The sequence below is a fragment of the Microchirus variegatus genome, assembly GCF_963457635.1.
Source record: "Microchirus variegatus genome assembly, chromosome: 23".
Taxonomy (NCBI): domain Eukaryota; kingdom Metazoa; phylum Chordata; class Actinopteri; order Pleuronectiformes; family Soleidae; genus Microchirus; species Microchirus variegatus.
In genome coordinates this window covers 5,595,087-5,616,265 of record NC_139824.1, presented here as the reverse complement: position 1 = coordinate 5,616,265, position 21,179 = coordinate 5,595,087, and the positions used below count along the sequence as shown (strand labels likewise).

Below are 21,179 nucleotides of genomic sequence, written 5' to 3'. Positions count from 1 at the left end.
AACCAAAAAGTCATACTATAGCATGTCGTCCAAAATATGACCAAAAAGTCATACTATAGAATGTCGTCCAAAATTTGAACAAAGTCATACTATAGCATGTCGTCCAAAATTTGACAAAAAGTCATACTAATAGCATGTCTACCAAAATTTGACCAAAAAGTCATAGTATAGTATGTCTTCCAAAATTTGACCAAAAAGTCATACTATAGCATGTCATCCAAAATTTGAATAAAAAATCATACTATAGTATGACATGCTATAGCATGTTGTCCAAAATTTGACTAAAAAGTCATAATATAGTGTCGTCCAAAATTGTACAAAAACTCATACTTTAGCATGCCGTCCAAAATTTGACCCAAAAGTCATTATATAATTATAGTATATCTTCCAAATTTGACCAAAAAGTCACACCTCCTCCTTCTTGATTGCTTAATTATTCAACACACGTCAATATCCGTCTCGTTTTATTCTCAAGCTCTGATTTTGTTCCTTTGCAGTTACATTTTCAAAGTTTGTTGGCCTCATACTTGTCTAATCTTCTCTGGTCATTATTTATACTGTGAAAAATGATGGTACTTGATAATAAAGGGTGTTGGACAATTGTATTTTCCTGCTTTCAAACTGTAAAAGTGTGACTGCAACACTGACTGAGAGTGGAATCGTACACAGGACTTCACTGCAGTCATTCCTCTTCTACAGCTTTATCCACCACATGAGGGTCGTGGGGGCCAATCCCAGCTGACATAGGGCAAAAGGCGTGGCTCACCATGGACAGGTCACCAGTCCATCATCAATTTCGAGCATTGGTTCTCAAAGTGCGGACCTCGAGCCAATGGCGGCCCGAAGAGACATTTCTGGCGGCCCAGGTTTTGTGTAGACTGTTTTTTGGGAAGGAGATGTGTGCGTGCATGCGTGCGTGTGTTCATTACGGACGCTGCTGTTAATTGATCTAATGTGTTTTACTATGAGACGAATGTGCGCGTGTCAAAATAGCAACAATCATGCAAGCACGATGATGAGAACCCACCAGCAAAAACATAAATCGGTGCCCCTGCCGTTTGATCAGCTGCTCGTCATCTAACAAAGTCAGGACATCCTTCCTTCCTCAGTGCCATCCCCTGCTGGCAACTCCTAACCACTTAGGACACCTCTGGAGGTCTCTTAAATATCTGGGAGAGTAGGAGTGATTCTTAGACTTAAGAAAGTTGAGGAATAGCTTTTATTCTTAAGTTTGAGAGTAGGACTAAATTTCACAAATTCTCAGGACTTAAGTGTAAAATGGCACTCTAAGACGCTTGATAAATACGGCCCCTGGTCATTAAAATGATTACAAATGGGATTTCTTTCTGTCTTTTTTTGTTCCTTTGGTGGCCCTCAGTCCAATGTTGGGTTCCTAAATTGGCCCTCAGGTATCAAAACTTTGAGAACCCCTGATTTAGAGTGTCAAATTTGCCTATTTCCCAAATCGGCATGTTTTTGGACTGTGGAAACGTGGAGAAATCCCACACACCAGGAGAAAAAAATGCATATTTCACACAGAAAGACCTGGTCGTGAAACCCAGATCTTCTGTGGCCCACAGGACTGCATTTATTTTTTCCAAGATCGTACACATTACCAAGAGCAGAGAGAATATTTACGTCAATAAGGAATTTAATTTGTGCTACACAATTTAACAAATCACAAAAAAAAAAAAACAGGAACATTTAAAAATACGTACACTTCTCTCTATTTCCAGAATGTTTACTTATTGATGACAGCTGTTTTTACAGATAGCAAAATATTTATTTTTGTCCAAAAATGAGAAAATACCTTCTAAATAGCGTTTTCATTTAGCAGATAGAGCAGCATACAATCATCACGCATCATCTTTTTCTTTCTTTTCATTACTTATGTGCAACAAAATACGCAACAATCACTGACTTTTTTTTTCCTTTCCTTTTCTCTTTTTTTTGCCTGATTAACAGCAAGGCAGTGAGGCCATTCAGAAAAAAGCTAAAGGCAGAGTGAGAAGGAGAGGATTGAGAGCGGGAAGAAAGTGCTGGAGAATATCTAATTGGGGCGACAGCTGTGACAGGAATTGCCAACGGCTTGGTGCCTCTGAAGAAACGGCAGATATAAAAGGACAAGGAGAGGAAGAAGAGGAGGGGAAAATAAAAGTAGAGAGGATGTCAAATGTACCATAAAGAAAGAAAGAAAATAGACAAGAAAGCAGTTGAGATTGGTGTTGTCATGTGTTGGTCCCGCCCATCCCCTCGATAAAAACTGATACAAGTCCACTGATGAAATGTAATTGTCCCGTTGTAGTGTTGCTGATCATGTGCTGTTAAAGAAGCGCTGTGTTAAAACTAAACTAAACAAAAAAAGTCAAGCTTGTCTAAAGGTTAAATTAAAAAGACAAAAAATAAAAAGTAAAAATATTTAAGGCTTTAAGGATTTACAATAATGCTCTGCTGTGCCGAGACAACACTGTGTGCACAGGCTGTTTCATTCATCCTCACACCACTACAGAAACGAGAAGAAAAAGAAAACAATCAGTTCGTCTACATTAGTTTAGCTCCTGTTCACTCAACTTCAAATAGTTGCCTCTTTTTTTTTTTTTTCTTTTTATTGTTGCCCTTTCTTGTTTTAGCTCCAGTGCCTAATTACCCACTTAATCCTGAATCTGAGGAGCGTCACACAGCAACAGTCGTGCTTTTTTGTCATTTGTGGATTTCCTTCCATCGTCCCTCTTAATACTTGACACAGAAGACGCCTCACATTCTGGTCTCAGCCTTAATATTCATACACATCTTTTCTAATACAGACATCTGATTTCCTCTGCCAACCAGGTCGGTTGTTTTTCTGTCTGCTTGCAGGACGACTCAAAAACAACTGACCCCACTGTGTTTCCTGAGGCTTGACCCATTAAATTTAAGAGCAGATCCACGACTTTGTTTCCCACTTTTCTTTAAAATGGCCTGAAAAGGTCATTAGCCTCTCTACTTATCAAAGATTGCCTTTTGGGGAGTACAATCATAGTCCCCGGAGCTCCATTAGCTTTGTCTGCTGATTTTTTGGGGGGTTTAAATCCACAATACGTCAGCTCCAATAGTCACAGTTTCTTCTGTAAATGCAGGCCACTGAAATCTCTGATCACATTCCCTGATATTGAATCAGACAGCGACTGTAATCAGACATGCAGGAGAGGATAGGTTCTTTGGCCTAAGAATGATAACGAACGATGACCGTCATCCGTCGAGAAGACGTAGAGAGGTTGTAGCTGAGGATCATCTCCAACATTCACGTGAGCAAAAGTAGTGCTGAAATTATTTTATTATGCATAATGCTCTCATAAGTCCTTAACCTGTCAGTGAATGATTACATTTATTAAAAAAAAAAAAAGAAGAAGAAGAAGGCTGAAGCAGAAAAAGCCCTGAAAGATTTACCTGCATTTAAATTCAGAATGTATGTGAAAGTTTTCATCTATTGTTGACCAAACTTACAATTTAATTCCCTTCTGTGAAAAGAGGCTGCTTGTACATTTTTTGGCCGTGTCGGCCGCAGTCATGTCGAATGAGTATAAAAGGGGAGAAGTTACAGGAGGCTGTCCGTTGGGTACCTAGTGACGAGGCCTGGGTTTTTTTTTTTTGTTTTTTTTTACTTCCTAGGGTCATGGCTTTGTGATGTAAAGGCAACAATGACAGGCTGCTGGGCAGATGTGATTTGTTGCTGAGGAGATTCACTTTCACCATCATCCTCCATCTTTGGCCGCTTGGCCTGGGGTGCGCCCGGCTGCTCGGCCAACATTTCTGCACTGGGCTGTCTGTTCACGAACACAGGAGGGGAGCTGGAGGCCTGAGCCGCCAAGATCTGGAGAGCACTGTTCAAGCCTGGGAGGGAAACCATGACAAAGGAAAAGATAGAATCAGTTGGCTGGAGATAATATCCGGTCTGCGAGCTCCACCAAACTAAAAGTGAAGTCTTGTAATTAGTGATGGGACAATACGTGTATGTGTTATTATCCTGATTAAAAGCACTTAAAATAATTTAATGGTGTTGAATTTCTCTTATCGTGATAATCGTGAATGAAGAAAACTTTAATATTTCACTTTATTTGACTTTAATCCACTTTAACTCACCAGCATACTGTCCTTTTGTTGTAATGTGCCACAATGGGGAGCGGGATCTTTCCTCATGACCAATTATGATTTTATAAAATGAATTATGTTTCACTGAAAACTATGCAACGTCTGTTTAAGGTTAAGATTCTATAAAGACAACATTAAACATGTTTTTTCATCTTGCAATAATATAATGTATCCCAATGATGCAGTTTTTTTCAGTCTTATAAACCAAATGCATGTTTTTATGTCTTTCATTTTAGTCGTTATTCTTGAAAAATAAAATCTACGGTTTTATGTTATCTCACATTATTACCTATATTGTGCAGCTCAAAACAGAAGTGACAAGGACGAAAATCCTCATCTTCATACACGCTGTTAAGTCAGCCGATCCTACACATCATCACTTCCTTTCACCATGGCCTTCAAAATAAGAGCTACTGAATTTGCCTTTTTTTTTTAAAACCACTTCCTGTATAAAACTGAAACAATTATTCTAATAAAATAAAATACACTTTGTATGTTATCTTTTGTTTTAATATTCATTCCACAACTGTCTTAAAACATCAGTGGAAACAGGAAGTAGATGCACTTTCACACGTGCAGAACATATCATACTCGCTTATTTTGCAATAACCATCAGTAATTACGGAAGATTGCACTTCCGACATGTACATTTTGAACTTGAACGGTGTTAAGTATTCGAGTTTGAACTTCCTTCCTAGTTTCAAACAGATATCTGAATTTCAGGTAAAAACTAATGGTGCTTTTCCACTACACAGTCCCAGCACATCTCGCCTGGTATGATTTTACATTGCTTTAGTACCTCCTCAATGTGGGTGGAGTCATCATGACGAGTGACTTGTAAAGCAGTTTTATTTCAGTGTAACTGAATCATTAGAATCAGTTAATTAAACTTATTTGTTCTTCCTGCATTACCAGAGCACAGACTCCGTTTGACTGAAATAAAGCGTCAGGGTTTGTGATTTGGCTCATGATCGCCAGCTTTCAGCAGTGCTATTTCTAAATAGACCAGACTCCTCTGTTAGCATATAAATAAGTACCATAAAAAGCTTCATGTAAATAATCGGTTATATGCAGGCTAAAATGCACCTGGAGTATCTCATCCACATTTAACAAGCATAAACAATCTATACTCATCACTGCCGGTGGTCATTAAAAAAAAACTTACCAGATGCATTAGCAAGGCTGGTTGCTGTGGCAACAGCAGCAGTGGTGTGTTTGCCATTCTGAGTGACAGCACGAACAGGAAGTTGATGTAAACCTGGAGCCAGGTTCCGTCCGTCTGCGCCCTGGACTGCACTGTCCACGGTCTGGATCACTCCCTCTCTGTTCACCTGGGCTTCTGAGATTAAAGAAAATACATTAAATTCATTGAAATTTAAATAAAAATGATCAAAGTTGCTATATTAACTACACAATTGCATGAAAATTCAGTCTTGCAGGAAGTTCACACCTAATAGACAGCAAACATATTGTTGGAGAAGAGAAACCTTTGTTCAATATTAAACAAAATTAAAATAAAATCTGCTTAAGAAGGTTAATTCTCCCCCCCAAAATAGCTGATCCATTAAGAACTAATTAGAAATGAAGCATGTGTTTTATCTCAAACTGCCTGTCTCTACAGGGTGCACACTAGGGCTTTTTGACAACTACTCAAATAATCGATTATTAATCGATTACTAAACTAATCGTCCACTATTTTGATATTCGAATAATCAGTTTGAGGGTTTTTTTCACAACAAGATTTGATTGTTTTAGCTTCTTAAATGTGAATATTTGCTTGTTTCTTTGCTCCATATAACAAAGAAATCATTTAAAGTGAATCATGTTGGTTTGTGGAAAAAAACAAGACATTCGAGAACATCATTATTTCCAGGTCTGACAAACACTGATCAATATTTTTCAACATTTCATGTTGCTGCCTTGTTTGAACCAAAAGGTAACACGTTTGCCAAGAAAAGATACTAACGACCTAAATCTGGGGAAATCGAACCTTTAGGGGCTCACATGGTGGCACAACCTAGTATCTCCTGCCCTGAACCTGGACACAGACGCTGTGAATGTCAGTGTAAACGTCAAAGGAGCAATGAGTTATTATGGATGGATACACTACTGTTCAAAAGTTTGGGATCACATCGAAATGTCCTTATTTTTGAAGGAAAAGCACTTTTTTCAATGAATCAGAAATACACTCTGTACATTGTTAATGTGGTAAACGACTATTCTAGCTGCAAACGTCTGGTTTTTAATGGAATATGTATATAGGTGTATAGAGGCCCATTTCCAGTGTTCTAATGGTACAGTGTGTTTGCTAATCACGTTAGAAGGCTATTGGATGATTAGAAAACCCTTGTGCAATGATGTTAGCACAGCTGAAAACAGTTTTGCTGGTTGTTTGACGAAAGGGCCAAATTATTATTTGGAATAAAAATCATTATTTCTAATCTTGTCAATGTCTTGAATATATTTTCTATTCATTTTGCAACTCTTTTGATGAATAAACATGTGAGTTTTAATGGAAAACACCAAAAAATGATATAGGTGACCCCAAACTTTTGAACGGTAGTGTATAACTGATTATCAACTCAACAGCAAAACAATAAATGGCTCCATTCCGTGCTTGCATAGACCACATTGTCATGGCACCAACGACTGGGCTAGCTGTGTGTGAAGGGAAACACACACACGCACAAACACACACACACTTACTTAAACATAATTCTAAATTTCAAAATGTTAATTTGTTCATTTTGTCATCTATTGACAGCCCTACAGTGACCCATTCTAATGTCAGGTGTAAAGGCAGTTGTTGTCACTTCATCAGAGATTCACACACCTCTGGGCTCACTGTTGCTTTCTACTCCTACAACAGAAAGGCTGCTGTAACCATTTGGAGGGTTGGAAAGTGGAGGGATACTGGTAACCACCCTCATCATGGTGAGTGCAGGCTGTGAGGGGTTCTGGAGCAAGTGGATGGGCTGGAGTTGGCTGATGCCACCTGGAACCAAAGCAAGTGCTTTTCCTGTTCCTGAGGACAGGATGGATGGGTGAGGGGGTGCAGCCATGATGACAGGCTGAGCACTGACGGGTGAACCTGCGCAGAGACGGAACAAAGCTGTTTAATAGGACGTGTGGAAAATGTATTTTGACTGCATTGATGCACATTTGTGAGCATGCTGACCTGGGGCGCTCTGAGAGTACCTATACTCGGGTACAGATGCCAGTTTGTTTGCCAGCTGTTCGTGGTGGTCGTGGGGGATAGGAGAGCCCTCCCTGCTCAGACATTCAGGAGTCTGCAGCCCACTGGATGGAGGAGAAAGAAGGCCCTGGTGCGTCGGGGATGCAGGGGCACTTCTGAAAATGACATTGAAGAAAAAGGGAGACGTCAATAACAAAAATAACAGACACTAACAGAAACATACAGAGCTACTTCACGGCTAGAACCTTCCTGTTGATTATTATTTACCTAGAAATTAGACTTACTTTGTTCTATCCAATCAAATGATAAGCGAGGAGCAGAAGCAGAGAAAAAGGAGGGAGAGTTAACCTAGTAAGAACCTAAGAGACACAGCATGTGTTTGACAGTCTCATACGTGTGTGTACGCTCAAACACCCAAGTGCAAGTGCATCCCACTTACCGAGAAGAGAGAGGTCCAAATGGCGTCCTAAAGCAAGCAACTCCCCTTTGCCGTCTTTTCCTGAAGGCCTGCTCCACCAACTTGCTCTCAGAAGCAGAATCCACTCGCCAAAAACTCCCTTTCCCAGGTTCATCCTGAGAGCGGGCCACTTTCAGAAAGTAGCGGTTGAGGGACAGGTTGTGTCTGATTGAATTCTGGAGGTTAATAAAAAGTATTTTGTCACTGAACCAACAAGAGCTGATCAGATCTTGACACATTTTAAAAAGACAAAACAGAGATTTAATCCATAAGGGAGAACATATTCATACATTCAACATATTCTTTACTGTAACCTTTTTTTGTTATTATTTGTAGTAGAACACATGAACACATTCATTAATTACATTAAGATGTATTGATTTACATCGTTTTCATCTGTATACTGAGAAATTCATCTTAGATCACAAGGCAACAGATCACTGAATAAGAGGATAAGATTCTACGTCACTACTCTTGTGACAAAAGGCAGTATTCAAGATTATTTCAGAAATCTGTATGATTGAATGTATCACTATTATAACACAGTCTAATAGTTATTCTTATAATGATAATTTATTTGTGTCCTCATCAGTGAAGAACTGTATTATACAGCTTATATTTATATATTATACCTACACACATGTGTTTGTGTACATTTATTCCAGCTCACACACATTTAGGTATGTAAAAATAACACGAGGCGTTTCCATGACGACTGACTGGAAAAAGACTCGTGTGACATCATGTTTACGTGAATCCAGATTGTTAAAATGAGTCTCTAAAGTAACGCTAAACTTTTAAAAAAGAGGCACACGTATGCAGTACACAGGTACGCTGGTTATTTGCAGCGCTGCTCTTTTATGCAGACCGCTCCAGTTGGACTGTAGGCGCGCTAACGGCGCTAAAGAGCTAATGCAGCTAGCGGAGCTAACTGGTAAAGGGTGCCTGGACTCCAGTGTTGCAGCACATAAACATGACGTCACGCGCGTCTTTTTTCCGGTCGGTCGTAATGGAAACGCATCGTGCATTAACCTAGTGCCCAGCACTAAAAAATATGCTTCAATCTTAAGTAAGCTAATTTTAAATCATCAAGTTCTGGAATGAGTGGAAGGGCATAACATTTTTTGCATTAAAATATCAATGAAAAAACAATGAAACTAATGTTATTGTGTACAAAATCAAAATATTTCCAACACTCAAATACAAATACAAATCCATATTCGACGAGCGTGAGCGAGCACGAGCGCGCACGCACGCACGCACTCACGCACTCACGCTATTACACAGGTATAGCTGCATGTGACTTCAAGTGACTTCTGCGTCTACCGTAAAGCACAACGCCAATGCACAATTATAAGTATACTACTACTAAATATTAAGTACAACTACTTATCCAGTGTGTTGACTTTTTGTTTGTGAATTGTATTGTGTATATTTGTTACTAATGATTAGGGATCAAAGTAAAAAATATAATTATTATTGTAGCCATGAATTTTCAAATTTACTGTTTTACAGAAAACAGTAAAAAACAGTAAAGCATGTGATTATTTCTTCATTAAGATGTCAAATTATATTTACTTGCATTCCTGAACAGAAAAAAATGTTTAGTTGTTGAATGTTTATTGATTCATTTCCGACTTCTCAAAGCCCAGTGTGCCAAATAAAATTTTAGAATAAACAGGGGAATTAGTTTTATTTGCCAAATAAACAATACGATTTTTTAGAAAAATCAAATATCTATGATTTTTTATGCCAGGTCTAATAAATTTGTTAACTATATATCATATATTCGCTCATCCAAACACAGATCCCACAAACAAATGACATAAACATGTGGAAAGCCATTCATTCCCAGTATTTAAGACAGGAAGTGCTCACCTGCCAGCCCTTGTCTGCAGTGCGATAGTAGGGGTAGTGTTTAGTGATGTGAGCATAAATGCCACTAAGAGTCAGCTGTTTGTCTACTGCAGAAGAGATGGCCTGGACGATGAGCTGTGCATAGGAGTACGGCGGCTTGGACTCATCCTGCACAAACAAGACACAAGCATTAATAATAACCAGACAACCTCGAGCACACCCTGCACTAAAAAGCTGAATATGATGCAGCAGTTTCATGAGGGTGACAATGTTATGACCGGGTGTCCGCACCTTGGGACTGTCTCCACCAGCTGATTCCCCCCGCTGCTCACTCCCCCCACCTCTCTGCTCGACAATGCTTCGTCTCTGCTCAGAAACGGCCTTGGCAGCATATTCAGCAGCTAACTGGAGGTCGGGGGTCACGTTGCGTCCATAGCGATACCCTGATGACCCTGCCCCGCGTGGACTGGCTGGACAGGAGTTAGGAACACTGTGAAAACAGCAAGAGTCTGAGTTAATGTGATGGTTTTAGGTACCAGAGTAAAAATACCCAAGATAACAAGACAGTTGGTTTAATCTTCAGTGCTACAACAACAACAACAACAACTAGAAGCAGCAGCTTAGTTATAACTAAAACACAAGATAAAGTAGTTTTAGCTCCCCGGCCAACAGGTCTAACAAGGTCTATAGACAAGTATTATCTCAGAATGTATGTGCTCAGCTCATTCTAAGAACATGCACATGGTCCAGAGAAGGTTTACTTGGATAACAGCTGATGAGTTGATTGAATTCCTGTTGAATTTCAGCTGACTTATAGGACAAGATACTAAACACACTTTCCTATTGGAGTCAACAAATGACTACAATTACAATTATTACAAAACAAACAAACCAGGCCTGAAGTGTATTGATGTAAAGAAACACACAACACACACACACACACACACACACAGAGAAAGAGCCATGATTGGAAAATGATTATATCACATTACCACTGTGTTTTAAACACACAAAGCATATCACAAGATACACAACAACGAGAAAAATACTCAAAAGTGTGTTAATTATTAACTGGGTTTTATCTGTTGCTGTTGAGAGGAAGAACACAGGAAAACACGAGTAACTTATTATACAACATACACCTGCTTCTGTTAGTAAAGTAAACAGCAGTTTCTGGGAGAGTCAGTGCGCTTTGATTTGCCTTTGGCAACAGAGAGCCACGGATACAGAGAGAGAGCAAGAGAAAGAGAGAATATGTTTGTATTCTTTGGCTCAGGAAACTGAGCTTCAGGCTCTGTTTGTGAAATGGCTCAGTAAGGTCACTGTTGCAAAATGAATGAAGGCAAACAGAAACATGGAACTTCTTTGGTATAAAAACAAATCCGTATATGATGTGATGGCACATGTGCACTATTGTGTGAGCCTCCATGTAGAAACAAAAGTTGTTTTTTTTCTTCTTTCCACGTACAACAACCATTTCACCCCCAGTGCTCACGCACAGGGACCAGCACTACAAACGGCTGACGCGTACAGGAGGGGGGGGGGGGTTGGGTGGTGTTATTATATGTAGTTCCTATAAGTTGCTAAACAGGAAAAGTGACGGCCCGCTGAAAAGACAGCACATGTTTTTGCACAACACTCTTCAAGTGTGTGTATTGTACGCAGGATATATGAGCAACCGTCGTTAGTCTGTGTGTGTGCGCTCATCCACGTGTGAGAGAACAGGAGCTGAGGGCTGTGTGGGAGGAGTAGGGGGCTCTGAAAAGGAAACCACGAATGGACGGAAGAGAACGGCCTGCAGGCAAAACAATCTGCCTGACAGCCAATCACTTGCCTCAAAGCTGTAGCCATTCCATATAAGGCAGGCACACACACCCGCTGACACTGGTGGGAATGTATGAGGTGAAGTGCAGACACAGACCACCAGAGGGCGCAATCAGCACCACCACTCCACACCAGTAACACACGGCTGTGTACAGTACATTTATAGAGCAGTGATTTTTCAAACATGTGCCATCACAGCTGTTTAGAGAGCAGATTTCCATTCCATCTCAACAGAAACACTGATGAACGCACCTTCAACCAGGACCGAGAGCTTCAAGTGAGCTCATACAAAATGTGGCGACGGGGGCGGGGAAAAAAACTGAGCTGCACATATTCAAACAAGAGATGACAGCGTAAACTTGAGTAAACATGCACAGAACCAACATACGACGATGACAACACAGTCACAAAATGTTGTTTTCTGAGGATTTTTGAAGTTTCTTGATGACTTGATTATTGTCAACAAATTTGATGATCTGGCCAATAAATACATTTTGAAAAAATGCAAATTTTTTATTTTTCGCAGAATTTTGTCATTAAGTTACATATACCATCACACAGAACAGCAAATCCTCAAATTTGAGAAGCCAGGTGAGGGAATCTTTCTTTGCATTTGGTAGCCATTAAAAAATGTTAATAGACTGATCAAGTAGGGGTTAGCACTCTTTGCAGCAAGAAGACCCAGGTTCGAGCTCCGGTTGGAACAAGGGCCTTTCTGCATGTAGTTTGCATGTTCTCCCTGTGTGTGTGTGTGGTTTTCTCTGGGTTCTCCAGTTTCCTCCCACTGTCCAGGGTGTACCCCGCCGATCGCCCTATGTCAGCTGAGGCCCTCACGTGGAGGATGAAGCGGTAGAAAATGGATCTACAGGTTACAAAAGCCTGCTAAATTTAAAACTTTCGAAGACAATTTAAAAAAACTGTATGAATGCAATTCAAGATCTATGGTAAAAACATTAACTTATCATGACACAGATGTAGGAGTAAGAGTAATCTACATATTCATTAATCTGCAAAAAATGTGGCATTTTTGTTCTCAGAAACTTGATAAATGTTGCTATGTCGCTGACATTTTCATTCATCCAGATTTTAATGTAGTTTTTTAATTACCTGTTTTGTGTTTTTAAACTTAAGTTTTTTGAAAATACTGCAAACCCTTAGTGCTGTTCCAGAGCTGGTTATAGTATTTGTTATCATTAAACAGTTCTATTTAATCAGATGGAGGGGGGGGAATTGATTGGCTAAATATATGGGCCAAAGAAATTGGCATCATTTATTAGCCATGGGCGAGCCTGATTTCAATTTGGCATCAGCGACCTCTAATGTGTACGAGTGTGTCTATGTGCCCACAAGAACTGGACTAAATTAATTTGAGCTCTTCTACTTCTATCACAATGTTCTCTACAATGATTCTTGTTAATATAGTACTTTTCCAGGTAAATGTAAAATAACAATTTCCTTGCACGCAGACAACTTTTCCCATCACTGCTTTTATATTGGATTATTGTTGTTGCAACACATTTGAAGAAATGTAATGTCTACTTTTTAAAAAGGACCAGCAGAAACCCTATGATTCAAATTCACAACTCATGCCGCCATTAAAACAACCATAAGCAAAGCATATCATGGCGTAGTTGGCGTAGTTGGTGTAGTTGGTGTAGTTGGGTTACCTGATGGTGCCAGTGGGCGAGGGCAGCGGAGAGCCAAACGCCCTGATGTGTTCTTCATGCTGCTGCATGGTGGGAATGCTGATTTTAAGAGGGGAAATGTGGGGCAGAAGCGGACGCCGTGGAGGAGAAGGCTGCTCTTTCTCTCGGTGATCCTCAATGTCCAGGAGCGACATGAACTGGATTTTGATGACCGTACTGGGAAAACGAAAGATACACCTGAAGAGAGCAGGACAGCAGGAGGTACAGATGGTGGAACCATCAGAAGACGGAAAATGGAAGCAAAGGTTAATCAGTACATTTTAATCTTATACTGTGACTGACGGCTGAGCATTTAAATACTATGTGGTTTTGAATCAAATTACATGAGTGTCCAAATGAGATGAGGTTAAAAATTAGGAATTGCAGATGAAAACATTTCAGATATTTTAGTACACACATTTAGAAAACTGCTAATAAATCTTAACATGCTCAGGGAAATGTAAGAATTTACAAAACCATGCTACTAATGTTCTTAACTATGAATACTGTGGTAACTGCTGAGGATGATCGTGTGAAATAATCCAAAACCGAGAGAAGATCTGCTAGACGGACACCCTTGTTTTTAGTGATGAGACAATATACAATATCACTGCTCATTGTGATAAAAAGCTCTTACAACAAGTTAATCGCGGTGAATTTCTCGTACCTTCGAAAAGCATTCATATTTAATTTGAGTGATTTAAAAATCCTGTATAACTCATAACATACAGTACAGTACAGTACAGTACAGTACAGTGCACTCCATATTACAAGGGGGGAACTGCATCTTTCCTTTCCTAACAATATCGCGAATCACAATTATTTTTGGTCAGGATAATCGTGATGGGAAATGTTTGTATCGTCCCATGACTATTGATTGAAATTAAGTCACTTTTGTATTCAAAAGCAAAAGTGGAATTGGGGATTTAGCCACGCCCCTGGTTTGACTTCCTGCTGGCGTGCCAGAGAGGGTGGGGGACAGTCTTGTGGTTGTAGCCACTATAGCATGACTACACGTTACCTCCTGCTGATTTGGAAATATTATTAATATAAATATAATACGTATATAAGTACGTGTAGCAAAGCACAGGACCCAGCTGCACTAAAAGAGAGAAAGGGAAAGATCGAGAATTTAATCTAATCGTTACCTTAAAATCGAAAAATCAAATTGAATCGAGGATAAAGTGAACAAGACTCAACACAAAGCCCAGTGACATGGATTTCAACTTCTTCAACTTTCAACAAATTATAAAATAGATGACAAATGTCCTGTAAACAGTTGGAGCCAAGAAAAAAAAAAAAGACATGGACATGAAATGTTCCCTGTATTCGAGTTGGTGTATCTTAAGAAAACTGCAGCTGCCAATCCAATCACGGATCCATGGACAGACTGCTCACAGCTGTCTCTGCCTAAAACAGGCTGTCCTCAACAACCAAAAGCCCTCAGTGAGGTAGCAAAGAGGCCACAGCAACTCTGCAAGAGCTGCAGGGTTCCTCAACTCAGATGGAAGAGACTGTGCAAACAAGAGCTTCATCAGCTCCAGCTGTATGCGGGGCAGCACAGAGAAAGCTGCTATTAAAAGAAATCACATGACATTTCCATCAGTGTTTACTGGAAGGAACAAGAGAGATTCTGGGACAGAGTGGAAGATGGTTCAGTGGACTGACCAGATTAAATCAAGTCTCTTTTCAACAAACAGAATACTGCACATCATAAACTGTGTGGCTGTGTCACTGCTGCAGGCCAATTTATAGCTTGTGAAGCAGTGAAAAAACAAAGTCTGCTGCAGTCTGAAGAACAACTATGACTTGGGTGGAAATTCATTCTTATGACAAGCTAATGACCATGAACAAAAATACAAGTCCACACAAGAAAAGCTTACAAATAACAATGTTAATGTCCTCGAGGAGCCAAGTCAAGAGTACAGGCCTCAATCCAATCCAGATCTGAAAACTGCTTCTCACTCGAGTAGCCATGCAAATGATAGTGACAGTTCCAGAAGAATCACAGTATAACAGTCTACACCACAAAGATTCAAAGCAGAAAACTATCAGACAAATGTGTCTCTATAGGGTTTGCATGAGGGACTGATTTGCATGTTTTACACTTTTGACCCATTTAATTCAGAGTGATTAAAAGCTGAGTTGTCAAAATAGAGCCAGTTATTCCAATTTTATATTTGTTTTCCATTCGAGCCTCTGTTTAATATTCAATGTGAAACAGATTTAAAATGTAATAGAGCATCATCAGTCACCACATACAAAATTAAACCCGACCCTACGGTATGTCCTTTCTACTACTAGTGGTGGTCTCTCAAGCGAAACAACAATAATAAGACATAGTTTAATGATGTCGAGACGCAGTAAGGAATCATGGGAATTGTTGACCCAGGAGACTTTGTGTGGTAGTAGTCATGATCCATTAGTGACACACACAATAACATGCAACAAGGCAAAAGACAACACACTGGCTAACAAGGAATACTGAATTTTGCCTTTCTCACTCGTCTGGCTGTCACATGGTAATAAACAAATGTGGTTGCACTTTTGTTACGTGCATTACAGTAGAAAGGGAGATGCAGCTTGCGGTGTGTAATACACAGGAGATTATGTTGGACAGACAAATTACTATGCTTAAAATAGTGGTTTCAATTGAAATAAAAAATCAGCCCTAGTTAACAAAGAGTCATTTCAAATCAGTAGCAATAATAACCACAAACAATATCAGACATTCAAGATTTCATTTAGGTCCTGAGTGAAAGCGTACATGTGGTTTTAAACCTAATTATGGACATAAAAATCACAATCACAATTTGTACAAAGAAGTGTTTAACAAATCTGGATTAAAATATTCAAAGCAATTAAATGCATGAACTCAAAGTGTGCTTGTGCTCTATCAGTACATATAGTTGGTAAAGAAAATTATATTGCATTTTTTCTAACTATCACTGTTCTAAAATCAAAGTCATTGTTCTGCTTCAAAATCAAAGGGGTTCGAGATTTGACCGGCTAATTTTATAATCCTGAAGTGAACGACAGGGGCCAAAAACAATACAAGCAAACATGGCTGTGGCCTTGATTTTAAGAGTCTTGTGTTTACTCCATGTGCCCCGGCAATAAGGATGTCATTTCAGCCTGCACTTCCTATTCACTGCCGGACACGCCCCCCAAACAGTCCTGACAGCCAATCAGTGAAGACCTGGCCACAACCCCTTCCCGACCTGCTTCCCCCAGCAGCAGCATGACACACACACATAAACAGTTCTCTGTGTGTGTGTGTGTGTATACACAGATATATATACACACACGCACACAGACATGAACAGTACGCACATAAACAGTTCACACACACACTAATATATATATATATATATATAAACAGTACACACACACGCACATAAACAGTACGCACGCACATAAACAGTACACACACCAACAAACACGCCATCAAAGCTTTCAGTTTTACAGCAAATGTGCTGAAGTAAATCAATGCAAGCACTTTCTTTGTTTCCCGTCTGCTTTATGTGTTGTAATTACTATGTTTTGTTTATGTATCATGTGTATTTTTATGTTGTTGTGCTTCCTACTTTTGGTTTAAGGATGATGATGAAATTAACCAGCAAAGGCAACTTATTTTACATTAAAGGTATAACAACAATAAAGCTCAAAGAGTAATGTAACACCAGACGCTTCACAGCGATCCAAAGTAAGTGTTTCAAGTTTCAACACAAAAGAAATGTACCTCTTTCCGCAACATTTACATTTATGTTCATACAATGATAACACTTTGGTTAGCCAGCAGACTCACCACAACCAAGCTCACTTCAGTGCTGTAAAAACTGTACAAATATAACTTTTACCAGCAGCTAAAGGAAGTTCAAGGAAAGTGTATAAAGTTCATTTATGTTAGAAACTAAGCTCTATCATGTTATGAAAGCATAAAACATAATGTGTTGCCCATGTAGAATTGGCCAAATCACAAAACTGTTAATTCAAGTAAAAATAGTGTCTGTAAAGACAGGTTTTGTTTTCTCGGTCCTTTATTTTACGATTCGGTTTCACTGTTAATCTTCAACGCTTTTTTCCTCACCCCCATGTGTGAAAAATCACTAAACACATGACATGTTCTGGTGACATATCGCGTCTTTTCAGGCAGACTTTAGTTCATTTTCATAGACAGTAGTTGGTAACACTGTCAAACTATCTGTCAAACACGAGACAGCGAATGCCAGCGCAAGAGACAGGTAGGACTATGACATTGTTGTTTTCCTAAAGTAGCGTATTCGGCGTCTACACGAAAACGCAAGGCTGGTGTTTTCAGATTTTCCCACTCTGGGAGCCACTTTCAAAATATACCATTTCAGGTCATTTCCATGTGGACGAAATACCAATACAATAAAAAAAAAAAAAAAATGCATATTCACCCATTTCCATGTGGATGGCCTCTAAGGGCCTCCGTACAAATTAGTGTCAACAAAGTTTTCACTGCGAATCGAAAGAGGGATACAGTTGACGTTGGAGCTTCACTGACCAAGACAATGTGACAGGAACTTGAAATTAAATCAACTGCTCCTGATCAGAGCATCATGACAAACTCTATACTCTCTGTATAAGCATTTATATTCTTATGTTTCAGTATGGAGGTTCTGAATGAAAACAGAGAGTGTATCCACCAGAACAAACAACCTAAATAAATAAATAAATAAATAAAAATTAAGTGACGATATGCCCCAATAATAAAAACATGGCCCATGACCTCACTGTCTTTTAAACACAGTGTGTAGCTGAGGCGCAGCTGCCAGCGAGGTGATAGAATATAATACATGTTTGAAAGCAAAGTTTTTTTTATAACAGTAATAATAAGACATTTGGTCATAATTATCCCATTATTAAATGTATCATTATACAGTATACAACATATAAATACGCTTGTTAGGGCCGAACCACGAATGGCAGTGGCCGAAATGGCTCCTGGTATGAATTTTAATTACAGTTGTCCACACTATTATTAATCTAATTTAAAATAAATGTCTGTTCTTGATGTTAATACATTAATTTTGCATCATAAATAGTATTATTAAGTATACGTGTGATATCATGATGCAATATTGTGAACAGTTTTTTTTTTTCCCCACTTTTTGTTCTCTAGGCCAGCCTCCTATTGACCACAATAGATGTGCATTGGCCCCCAGATCATTTGAGTTTGAGACCCCTGTTCTAAATGAACCAAAATAGACCGCGAAGACCATCGGCACCGGAACCAGACTAACCCCCGATTTCCATTCATACCTACACAAGCGAACCGAACCAAGGGACCAAACACATTTGGTGCGCACCAAATGCTGTAGGTGTGAAAGCACCTTACTCAGTATATAGGCCACTGTTGGCAATGGGTGAGGTTGCAGATCTAATTCTAAAGTCCTGTTATGATCTGTTCATTCACTGACATTAAAAATGCCTAATGCATGAAAAATCTTACATAGAGTCACTTTAATGCATCCAGGATTCACAATTGTGAATGTGCAGGGTTTGGGCTGCAACACTATTCGAATTTTGATCATCGATTAATCGTTTTGAGTGTTCTGTCACTAATTAAATCAGATGTTCAACCTCTTAAATGTGAAGGTTTTCTAGTTTCACAAACAAAATTAGTCGCTTGCTCGATACACACACTGTATCGAGCAAGCGACTAATTTTGTTTTGTGGACAAAAGTAGACATTCAACATCATAATTTCCAGATTTGGTCAGGTCTCAGACCTACATGTTTTCTGAAAGCTTACAAATGCAGATAAAAACATTAGAATATTACACGAACATTTTCAGGATATGGAAATTATTTGTGAATATTATAAAAGTGCAAACACAAGAATGTTACATGAGTAGATCACAAGGGTCTGGACTGAGTGTAAATAAAAATAAATGACTTGGACTGCAAAAAAAAACACCAAAATAAACAGTTTGTGAGAACTTTTGGTGGATATGCTCCACATTGTCGCATATAAATAATAATAGAATGTATTTAAAATGTACGTTTAAGTTTGAGAAGTTCTGCAGCAGCTATGGAGCCATGAGCAATAGTGTATTTATATGTACCACAAGGTTCAGTGTTTGTTTATAATGATGAGTCTGCGAACACTTATCTGTGTCACTTAACGCGATAAACATCATTATCTGAAACTGAAATAGTTTTTGACAAGATAAGGTTTTTGGCCACATCGCCACAACAGTAGTCAGCCAAGGTGTTGCCATAATTAGCCTGTGTATGTGTGTGTGTGTGTGTGTGTGCAGCTATGCTCCCTGACTGCACTCACTCTCTGGGCAGCGGCAGTGGCGGCGCCCCTCTCCGCTGGAACACCCCGTCAACGAACACGCCATTCTTGCCCAGGCACCGCAGGGAGAAACCAATTTCGTCGTCGTACATGACCTGCAGGTGTCGCCGTGAAATAAAGCTCGAGTGGCCCATGTTTATGTCCACGGGGCCGTGGGACGAGTTCCGGCCTATGGTGACCGTCCTCTGGCGCATGACAAACTCAAAGTCCCGGCCCTCTAGCCTGGCGAGGGCCTGTGGAGGAGGACCAGCGAGGCGCACGGGCAGAATGCCGCCGTCGGTGCGGGCTTCCATCATAGGAGGACCCTGGAGGGCGAACGAGCCCTGGTGATATATGCGCGAGGTCATCGCGACACGCACGGGACTGCACGGTGCTGACTGTAGAGCAAGCAAGGCTCTCGCCCCGGTGTCGTCCCGGTAGTCTGCCATCTTCTTTCGGAGGGTCAAGACTCTCACACGTTCTCACACACACACACAAACACACACTCACACAAACACTCAACAACTTCTTACACACACACACACACAGAGTTGCAACGTGAGAGTTTTCGGCCAGAGCACTTGTTAGCTCCGTGGCTGTCGGAACAACATGGAGTCCGGATCGTTGCAAGAAGTGGAGCGGAGTACCCGCAGGAACCGGACTGGTGCTGCGTTCAGGGCCCACGTCGTATTTCATTTCAATGATGTACAAAATATTTTTAGTTAATAAATATATATGAAGTATTTTAAGTGAAGCGTATTGTTGAGTTTAGAATATGTGTCTCTGTGCCTAAATGACTACTATGATAACTTAATTACCAGAAGAGCAGCAAATATTTTCTGCCTGTCTGTTTAATCGCTATTCATCTTGTATTTACAAGTAACTATTTAGAACAAACTAACATGTTCAGAATTAAATTTGTCTTGCATTCTTAATGCCCCTGGCACATTTTTCCACTATACAGTTTAGCTTTATTTTCGAAACAAATGTGGTGCGGAAATGACATCTGCAGACAGAAACACACGATCAACATCTCGGCGCAGCAGGTTCTGTTTCCTGAACGCAACATGTGGACACCGATAGGTCGACAGGCAGACTGCACTTCATGACGTCACACCAGGAAACCGGCGTCGCTCTCTCGAGATTCATGTTCTTAATATACATCCATGTGTGTAACTGCTCATTTATGTCACCGTTATGTTCCACAACAGCCAAACTGAACAGGTTCAAATCTGTGGATTCTGTGGGAGTTCTGTGAATTTAAGTAATTCAATGCAGGCAAAAATAATTAATAAATTATACAAAGTACTGCCACTGAAAACAATTTGTACAACAATCATTATATATACTTATATATGTAGAGATAATGTATGATTGTGTTGTATACATTTATTTGACAGTAACTACTGTACAAAAAATTATATTTATTTATCTATCTATCTATCTCATAACATGTGTCTGCTGTGTAGCTGGTTTGCCCACCTTCTCTCTCTCTCTCTTTTTTTATCTCTAACCTCTGTTTATAAACATGGAAAGAACAAGATGATTGAAAAAGGCGGATAGTGGAATATTTGAAGGAGCTGGAGCACCTGTGCAGGCAAACTTTTTTTTTTATTTTAGCAAAGACTGCTCCCTAGTGGATGCTGCTGGGACACACAGAGAAACATTCAAATGAGGGTAGATAAGGCTCCAACACATGAATATAGAATGTTTTGATTTTGTC

General features: G+C 39.7%; 1 protein-coding gene across 2 annotated transcripts; it reads right to left on the bottom strand.

The window, feature by feature from the left end:
* Positions 1-1,703: 1,703 nt before the first annotated feature.
* On the bottom strand, positions 1,704-20,134 carry foxk1 (forkhead box K1). 2 transcript variants are annotated; one of them, XM_083909426.1, is made up of 9 exons: positions 19,460-20,134; positions 13,130-13,345; positions 9,930-10,128; positions 9,660-9,806; positions 7,764-7,957; positions 7,307-7,479; positions 6,962-7,219; positions 5,294-5,467; positions 1,704-3,870 (listed from the first exon to the last, which is right to left on the bottom strand). In XM_083909426.1, the coding sequence occupies exons 1-9, from the start codon at positions 19,903-19,905 to the stop codon at positions 3,638-3,640; spliced, it is 2,040 nt and encodes a 679-aa protein (XP_083765552.1). In that variant the 5' UTR covers positions 19,906-20,134; the 3' UTR covers positions 1,704-3,637. The 2 variants fall into 2 exon arrangements, with proteins under 2 accessions (XP_083765552.1, XP_083765553.1); XM_083909427.1 differs by having other exon boundaries at positions 5,294-5,464.
* Positions 20,135-21,179: the final 1,045 nt, after the last annotated feature.